Consider the following 10003-nt stretch of genomic DNA (forward strand, 5'->3'; position numbering starts at 1 on the left):
ATTTCCATTTATAGAGTATAACTGTATAAACATGTTTTTATTTTTTAAATTGTCATTTTTTGCTCATCAGAGATCTACATATCATTTTTTAAAAAAGAGTTTTTAAATGATTGTACTAATCAAATGCGTACAAAACAGGATAATCGGTATTAGCCTCGTTAAAAAATCTCTCTAAGCCTAAGTGGAAGAAAAAGAGTGTCATGCCGATGTCGGAAACAACTATGATTTAACTGAAACCAACACTAAAACAGCAACAAATACAAAATCCAACAACCCTTGGGAACTTACCATACAATCCAATTGCAGCAGGAAAGAAGTAGACCACAACTTGCACCCAAATGCCCACTTAAAACATGAAAGGGTGGAGCACCGCCAAAGCTCATTCTCACGATTATTAAGAAAACTCAATCTGTTGCAAACCACAAAGCAAACTTTCTACAACTCATGCAATCCTGGTAGTGCACATATCTATGCCATGGAAAAGCATCAATAGGAGACGTGCTTAAGCATTGATCACCAATTCAATTCAAAGCATCAAACGCTCAGTCTCTACTTATCCAAAGCACGATTGCAACATTTTGATACGCACAACAAACTATGAAAACACCAAGGGAGCACCGGACCTCGAACTTAGATGAAACCCAAACGCGAGCTGCACAATAAACAAACAGAGATCGCATCACCAGAGAACCAGCTCAGAAGTTTAAGAGATTTTTCCAAGAGGTCAGCCATAACGATAACATCACCAGAAAATCCCTTCTTAAATATTCTCTACACTTCTCAGACAAAGTTATGAATCACCCAAGCGCGAATTGGGAGTGCACACTACTTACACATTTAGAACCAACTAAATTGAAGACTAACCACACCATGAATTAAAGCAATCCTCTCGACCACAGGCAGTCCTTACACATTTTAGTTAACCATAAGCTCATATGCCATTCTCTAGTAAGAATCAGTGAGAGAATGATGGACCAGCAACAGCTCTCATTCATGGCTGAAGCGTTACTCGCTTTTCCTGCCAAGGATAATAGAACAACCAATTCATACATACCTGCTTTACAATTGCACTCAGATTAAGCCCAGCAACTATGCTTAAACTTTCATCCATAAGAACGGATTATCGCCTCAGACTCCTTTTTGAGCCAACTAGTGAGCTTCAGAATTACTTTCCCTGTGCACAAAACATACCTTCCAATTATGGTTCGTACAGATCTTGTTGCATTTGCCTACTAGGTCTGCAAACGGCATTGGCACAGTTTTCGGCTCCTCAATCCATTCCACAACCGCCAAGCAGTCTGATTCTATTCTAAGAATGTTACCCTCCATCTATCTTGATGAATTGAATAATTGGCATGCTTCTAGTATAGCGGACAACTCCACCCCAATAGCACCTGACTGGCCGATGAATCTTGAAAAATGAATAAGAGTCTCGATTGTGGTTCCGAAAAATACCTCCAATTGTGGCTTCACCCACATAACCTTGCACTGCTGCGTCGACATTGAATTTTAATTTACCTTGATCTGGGGCAGTCTAGGAGCTTATAGTTGGTCTAGTCGACTGCCTTGAATGCATTGATGTTGCCCTGGGACATCTGATGAAATCGTTAATAGAAGGCACCACTTCTGGCCGCTTGCTTTTCACCCATATAGCAATTCGCAACAACGCTAAAAGGCTCTTAACATTGCAGGTTTTGTTATTAAAAATTACCTCATTACGCACCAACCAAATGGTCTAGACAATACCAAAAAAGGCAAGCTTCCACAAAGGTTTTAGCGATGAGTTCGGCGGCAAGTGTTCGCACAAAGTTAATAAGTTTTTCGAAGTCCCCAAGACAACGAGGCTCATGTTCCAAGTGTAACACCACTTGTGTCAAATTTTGTAGTACACCTCACAATGACACATGAGATGATCAATTGTTTCTTCTAATTTTCCACACAATGCACACTTACCCAAGTTTTGACTGTTCACTTCCCGCTTCAACTGTTCTTGTCGAACCGGAATGCGATGTTGAACCGCTCTCCACACGAAAGACTCTACGTTTGGTAGAGCTAACCCCGTCCACACAAGCTTCCACACAGAATCAGCAGAGCCATTCCCACAAGCAATTTGTACGTAATAAACTTTCGGTTTATAAGTGCCCGAGGAACTCCCCACCCATTTTAGGCAATCCTGGCTTACAGAATTGCTTGCACCGTGGTAGATGGCATCTATGAAGTTGCACCATTGGTCCCAATCAAACAGTTTCCTTCGCAATTTAATATTCCAAACCTTTGATCCATTTGTTTTGAAGCTAAAATTGTAAACCTTTCCCTCATTTTTCGACGCTAGCGCATGGAGTCTCGCGAACCTCTCTTTCAAAGGTATTTCCCGCCCACGGATCCAGCCAAAACTCAATACTTTTTCCATCCCAAAGAATAAACCGCATATTCCCATCATTTGCTTTGGAAAGAGGTCGGGAAGTTTTCGATTCGTTATGCATTCTCGCATCAATTGGTTTTTCCGCAAACTGATTTGTTCATTGTCGTACCTCCATAACCATTTGTCAAGTAGCGCCCTGTTTCTAGCGTTTATATCATAGAAGCCTAAACCTCTAAAATCTTTCGGTTTAGTCCGATTTTCCCACCACATCCAATGGATGGGTCGGTTCAACGATGCGCCCCAAAGAAAGTTTGCAACCATTTTATTAAGCTTAGCTGCAATAGACTTCGGCATTTGGAACAGGGAGAATAATAAACTGGCAAATTGGATAAAATTGTTTTTACCATGATCAATGATTGAAACTTGTCAATCATTGAATTTCACACCAAAGGATAACAATTTACCTTTCCAACCGTTGAGTCTAGCTTGAAACTTGTCATTGATTTGGTGTTGTAAATTTCGCCCAAAGGGAGCCCAAGATACCTTGTTAGAAGGGACTCGGTGCTACACATAATTGCTATAGCCCACGATACTAGATCGTTTTTCTTCACATTTACCCCAATGAACTTAATCTTTCGCAAGTTCAATTTCAACCCAGAAATAATCTATCTGACGACTGGCCATTCACTAGTACAGAGATGGAGGCAGTGGATATACAAACATTTACCCACTTTCCCCATTTGATTCCGAACCCACACTTATGAATAACCAAATCAAGGAAGGACCAATCGACCGTGTCATATGCCTTCTTGAAGTCAGCCTTAAATACAATTTCTTCCCGTTTGCTTTGTCGGACAAAATCTATTTCTTCATTAGCGATCAGGATGCAGTCCATTATTTGTTCGTTAGGAGTGAAGGTGAACTGGGTTTCACTAATAATTTCACCAATGCATCCTGCCAATCTTCTAGATAAAACTCATGCTAAAATCTTGTAAAGGGTTCCCACCAGGCTGATCGGTCTGAAGTCGTCAAATGCTTTCGGATTGGGCAACTTTAGAATGAGGACAATAAAAGAGTGGTTTTAAAAGATATCCTTCAACTCTCCGTGATAAAAGCTATCGAAGAAGTTCTTTATTTCTTTGAGATTGGGCCAGAACTTGTTGTAAAAGTAAAGGTTGAATCTTTAAGCAATTGAATCTTTTCTCTCATGGTCTCCGGATTATTTGATATCAAAATCTCTGATTCCAGCTCCGAGATCTTTTTTTTTCTTTCAATTTCACAGATGGGTATTTCTTCTTTAGACTTGACCTCGAGTACCCACTGTCTTTAACCATCCCTGCTCCATGATTTGCATATATGGTTTCTTGATTTTCCTAAGATTTCATAATCATCCAACCAGTGTAAGAAAAACTTAAATGGTCCGGCTCTCCCCACAGGTTTCGTCTCTTCTAGTAGAATCGGGTTGTGGTCCGATATTCCTCTGGGCATGGTTCTTTGAGTGATGAAATGTACCTTGTCAAGAACTGGCTTCAATCTCAACAAAGTGAAAGAGGTGCCCGATAATGGGAGGTCTATCAGGCTATTGCTCTGGATAAATTCAGTAAGATTCTTAGTAGCATGGGGATTCATTGCTCCTCCATGTTTTTCAGAGCTCGAGATTACTTTATTGAAGTCTCCACCAATGATCAGTGGCATGTTAAGCGCTTGAATCTCACCTGTCGAAGTCTCCCAAAATGTTTTCCTTTCGCCCGTGTTGTTTGGAGCGTAGATGTTTAGAAGGCCACATTTTAAATTAATCCCACAAATGGTTCCAGTGAGCAAGATTAATCTATTGCCAGTATTTATCTACTCTATCTTAAAAAAACTAGGATCCCGCACAGTTATAGTCCTCCTGATGCTCCAATCGAAGGGGAGTGAGCCAGATTCCCATCACTTGTGCCCTATAACTTCTTCAATAATCTCTGGTTTTTGTATCGATAGTTTTGTTTCCTGCAAAAAAAAAGTAACTCTTGCTTTGCTAGAATGGATCACTTCTGACTGCTTTAAACTCTCCTTTTTTCCAAATCCCCTTACATTCCATGACAGCATGCACAAATTCATTCTCAAATAGTGATAAGACTCACTGATATAATTACAGCTGCTTACGAACCTTTTTTCAATTTCCTTCCACTTCTCTAGTTCCTCAATTCTGTTTAATACTACATCATCTGATGCATCGAACTCAACTCCCAGGATCTTGGTCACTTCAAGAACGGCTTCTGCTTCTGAAAGTACTCTTCCTCCTGAGCATCCATCAGGAAAAATCTGGCGCGATTTATCAGGGGGAGCATTTTTCACGATAGCAGTTTTCTTCCCTTTATATTGCGATCTTCTAGCTTGGGCAATAGTCTTCTTCCTCTTTTTGGTTTGATTTGTTTTGCTTCCACTATTATTCACGTGGCCCACTTCCTTTCTTGCAACAGAGACTATTTCTTATGCATCGCACGCCCAAGTTTAACTGTAGTCCCTCCTTAAATATATAACCAGATAGGCTATAGATCTCTTAATCTGGGATGGCCGTCGCAGGCACTATTGCGACCGTCGTAGGCTCTATGGGCACTATTACGAGTGTAACAGTAGCTCAGACAGCTACGAAACCACAATATCACGGACGAAATTACGTTTTCGGAATATGATTTGAAACCTTACTCCAAACAGGCCTCTTTTATAAGGATATCTAGGATTTTAGAAGAATTTGAAATGGTTATTTCTTGGACCTTTTCTTTTCAGGCCCGATAACTTTATCCCGGCCTATCATGACGTCAGGTGAAAATGTTTCTTCCCTAGTTTCAACCGGCACTTCATGAAGACCAGTTTTACTAGCTTCGTTAGAGTTCCCACGTGGATCGTTTCTATTAAGATCTAAAGGCTTTCCATCTGACCTCAATAAGTTCCTGCTTTCGTCTTGGGCACACCCCCACGTTATAAATTACCTTGGGATTCTTACCGTCTTCCAAACCGTTATTGCATGGTCCTCGAAATGAACCGTCCAACCCTTATCCTGCGTGATTTCCGATTCCGGGGGCTCCATTCATGAGCTGATTTTCTCCATTGAATACCTCTGTGGATATTCTGATTCTGTGTGCGCCTCCATTAATCATCAGCGAAATATTGTCGGGCATCTGCGATACCTTTTGCACTTCTGACAGGAGCTTAGCACGATCGAAACGCTTTAAGGTCAAAGTTTCTTCCTCAATCTAAGTAGATTGCCCCACCGGCTTGCGATTTCTTCAAAGAAGACCTTATCCCAGATAATGAGGGGAACGTCCTCAAGGATAACCCAAGTTTTGACTCTCCTTTTATAGTCATAACCTCTTAAGAACTCAAGCTCATTGAACCAAAGATTTAACATGTCTTCTCTCTTTTTCTATAGCTGGTCACGAGCATTCACTGTTGGACAAAGGATGACCATTAGTAGTCCGCACCACTGGCAAACCTTCGCTTCCATGCCTTCAGACGCCGATGCTTCTTGGACAATTTCTCTATTGTGAATAGTTTTAATCTGACCCACCAGACAACGCTTCATCCAATCTACATTGGTGGACGGGACATTGATAACGTTGTTCTTTATTAGCTTAGTTGCTTCAGGTGCACTTCCGTTGACAATAACCATGCTGGTCGTCTTTTCCTTTCCCTCGGACACTAAGATTGCCGCCGGATTAGTGAGAGAGTCAGACAGACCTTTCTTGTTTCCTGAACTCGTATTTGCCAATACCGCCTCCCTAAAGGATCTTCTATCCCTCAATGCAGGTCTAAAAACTCTTGGACTTACCTCACGCCTGTTTTCTAAGACACTGGTCTTGTTTCGATCCCTTGCAAGAAAAGCTCTAACATTATGGCCATCGATGAGTCTCCATTACCCCCAGATACTGACAGTTGTGCTTTAGCCATGCTACTAAATCTGATGAAAGCAAAAGTCGAGCTCTTCCCTAACATTTCTGATTGTTGTATGCAATGAATACATCTCTCACCTCCCCGTATGTCTGGAACAGTTCTTGTAGCGATCTCTTACGGATTCTCTTGCTTACATTATCTAGGAACACTGAAAATCCAAGGTAGTGTTGATGAAGCATACTGTAAAAATCTATCTGATGTTTGACGTTTCCTCTCCCTTTTCCGTCCATTTTTGTTTAACCTAGTTAAACTAATTATATATATATCAATTTTTTTTATTTGACTAATTGAGTGGTGATATTAATCACTATCTAAGAGGAATTTAGCCACAGAACTATGATCTAAGATGAACTTCGAAAGATAGTGTATAGAAAACAGAGAATTTAAGAAATAACTTAATTAAAAAATAAAAAAATAAGGCTTAATTAACTTCAAAATTATAAGAAACTTAACAACAATTAAATTCAAATTTTTATAGTTAGATTACAATAGATCCGTTCCTAATCCAACCGATGGAATTTAATTCAGTTATCTTTGAGATTTAAGCCGATTTTGATTTTATTTTTAAAATAAATAATACTATAATTTGTTTTGATAAACCAATTCAATTGGAATAAGTATACTAGTAAGTTAGGCATTAATATATAAAATAACCCCATAAATTCATTTTTTTAAGAGTACTCCCCTTAGCATATTTGTTAGAAAAATACTTCCAAACTGCACACATAGGATCCTACGAAATGTGAGGACAAGCCTCGCTTTGTACACGATGCGAGTACGTCCAACGTGGACGCACTTTTCAGAGAATGCTATTTAATATGAGTTTTAAATACCTCGAGTTACGCAAAACACGAGGCTCCCGATATATTGAACCGTCCCGAGAAATTTATCGCGAATAGTATTCAACACACCTCCTGTTTTCCAAAAAGCGAGGTATTTGGTTTTCCAGCCCAAATCACAAGTCCTTATAGGCATGTTCGGGGGGCATGTTCGGGTATTTAATCTCAAATTTTCATAATTTATAAGATTAGAGGCGTAGTATTGGAATTTATCTTTCAGTTGAGACCAATATCAAGACATACGCAATATTGTAAGTGGATTAAAAATCATGTTGAAAATGGTTCCAAAGCTTATTTTGTGCAAAAATAAGAAGATACAAAATCGTGTTCAAAACGAATCCAAAGCTTAGGGGTTGTTTGATTAAATCATAATGATTAAGCATTGAATGATTCAAAGGCTCTGTATGAATTAGCTCTGAATGTGACATGATATTTGATCATGGTTCTGAATCATTCATAATGTACTTTAATGCTGAATCATTCAGCAGTATTTTGCTGAATCATTCAGCTAAGTATTCATTCTGAGGTGAGAATCAAACACGCTGAATGCTAAACCGTTAAGCATTCAGTGCTAAATGGTTCCATTCAACAGTAAACAAACAACCCCTTAGTTTTGTGTATGCAAAACAAGATAAAATGACTTGATAGACATGGCTAGTATCAGTACATACGAGAGATTTTTAGCGGTGTAAAAATCACATTGAAAGCTAACAAAAAGAAATTGAAAGCTAATGCATATATTTTGTTAATTACAAAAGTAGTACAACAGAAAACCACAATAAGTTTGATGGAATGAGGATGCCACCAGAAGAGGATGTCGTCTTAGAAATGATAAGTTTCTCGAGAAGACTCCATACAAAATACAAGGCAAAAAGATGCAGAAGACGAGTGAAGGTGTGCCATTTGTCAGATCCACGTCACGAAGCAATAAGTAGAGGATGCCACCAGAAGAGGATGTCATCTTAGAAACATTATGGGTTTGATGTAGTGTGAATCGGGCATAAAAACGAAATTCAGAAATCATACCCATCACTGCCATATCAACGTCACAAGTGAGAAATTAAAGAAGACACTAGAAGAGGATGCCTTGTAACATCCCAATCATCGGGTCAGTGACCAAAATGTAAGAATTTAAAACTCAGTGGTTTAATTAGAATAACTTGAAAGTTCAAGGATTTATTTTAGGATTTTTGTGTAGGGTTTATTATCAAATATGGATTATTATCAAAGGCATTATGGTAATTTGCATTAAAGGATATTTTATTTACTTTCTTTGGATAAGTACATAGTTAAAGGAGAGAAAGCCTGGAACATTTCTTGCTTCTTCCTCGTGCCCATAAGTTCATTTGCAAAGGTAAAATTTTTGTAATTTTGTTGGTGTTGAAAGTTTGGGTGTTATATAAGCTTAAGGAAAGCTTGTATAGAATGTAAACAACAAGAGAAGTAAATTAGAAATGAATTTGTAAAATGAGTTTTGTGAGGAATTATTAATATGGTGTAGTTTTTGGGGTTTTATGGATAAATTTGACTTGTCAATGATCAAACTAAAGAGTTAGGAGTATTAGAAATGATTAAGAACTGGGTGAAATCATGGTATGATTTTTAGATGTAAGAGTTTTAGTGAGATTTTATATGTTTAAGAGTAGTAAATGAAGACAAGTTGGTATGGATGTATAAAGTTGAGTTTAAAGGCTTAGTGAGGGATAAAAGTAAGAGATTTAAAAAGATTTTGGTTGATTTTTGAAATGGAAATGGCAATTACTTCAAGGTAAAATATGTGGAATTCGAAGGGTAATATCGGTACTGGTTGAGTAAGGTATCGATACCGACTGGGGAGTATCGATACCAAGGGTATAGTATCAATACCATTTTCAAGGTAAATTTCCAAAATGTCAAAATGGTATCGGTATCGAAAAGGGGGTATCGATACCATAGAAGGAAAGTATCGGTACTGTAGTGGTAGTACTGATACTATTAGGCTTGAAATGAGAAAACAAGTGTTTCTTTTAGCTTAAGTTATTATGACTGGACATAAGTGATTTGAAGTACGATATTGATTTTCGACTGTTTTGTGTACACGTTGAGCAAAATCAATTACCGGTTAGCTTGACAATATAAGTTTCGATCAAAAGTATTAAGGACTTCGTTTAGGACTACAATGAGGCAAAGGTGAGTGCAACTTCTCGATTACGTATTAGAATTGAGGAAGGCTTGCGATAAGCCAACCTTAGTGTTTTCGATCGAAAACCTTTCAATTTCTTTTATGTTATATTTACAATGTTTTATTCAATTTATTTTAAATAAGATATGTTTTATGATTATGTGTATATGATTATGAAAATATGACCTTTGAACATGTGTATCTGAAAAGACCCAAAGTGAAAGTGCATATGTGAATAAGAGATACTTTGAATAATGAATGATAAATAATTATGTGGTTAATAGCCCAACGTATATGTATGAGAATTAGAGGTATAGTTTGCATGCCAAGAGTCGAGGGTTCTATGTGGTCCTTCGGGACAAACTTATGTGGTTCTTTGGGACAAACTTATGTGGTTCTTCTGGACAATTATATGGCACTTTGGTGCAATTTACGAGCAGTGGTGATAGCATTAGTGCACAATCTCAATGTAGTCAAATACCTAGAGTTCTCAGTAGTATATGTTGGCATTTGGAAACAAAGTTATAAAGAGAGAAATTTATAACAATATACCTTATGTTATGGAATATCATTCGAAATCCTTACGAAATGTTTTTAGTAAATAAATAGATATTTTTCTTATATAACTTTAGTTGCTCGTAATTGCCTTACTAAGTCATCGACTTAGTGTGTGATTGTTTCACACGTAGGTTTGAAGAAATCGAAAGA

General features: G+C 38.1%; 1 protein-coding gene across 1 annotated transcript; it reads right to left on the bottom strand.

Moving 5' to 3' along the window:
* Nucleotides 1-1873: 1873 nt before the first annotated feature.
* LOC120142803 lies at nucleotides 1874-2716 on the bottom strand. Its single transcript, XM_039157300.1, has one exon. It carries the CDS (start codon nucleotides 2714-2716, stop codon nucleotides 1874-1876), a length of 843 nt encoding a protein of 280 aa, XP_039013231.1.
* Nucleotides 2717-10003: the final 7287 nt, after the last annotated feature.

The sequence above is a fragment of the Hibiscus syriacus genome, unplaced genomic scaffold (genome assembly GCF_006381635.1).
Source record: "Hibiscus syriacus cultivar Baekdansim isolate YM2019G1 unplaced genomic scaffold, ASM638163v2 tig00110831_pilon, whole genome shotgun sequence".
In the NCBI taxonomy this organism is placed as follows: Eukaryota; Viridiplantae; Streptophyta; class Magnoliopsida; order Malvales; family Malvaceae; genus Hibiscus; species Hibiscus syriacus.

Bases quoted from the DNA above. Each gene is read 5' to 3' on its own strand.
- LOC120142803 (XM_039157300.1), bottom strand. From the start codon at position 2,716: ATGCCGAAGTCTATTGCAGCTAAGCTTAATAAAATGGTTGCAAACTTT.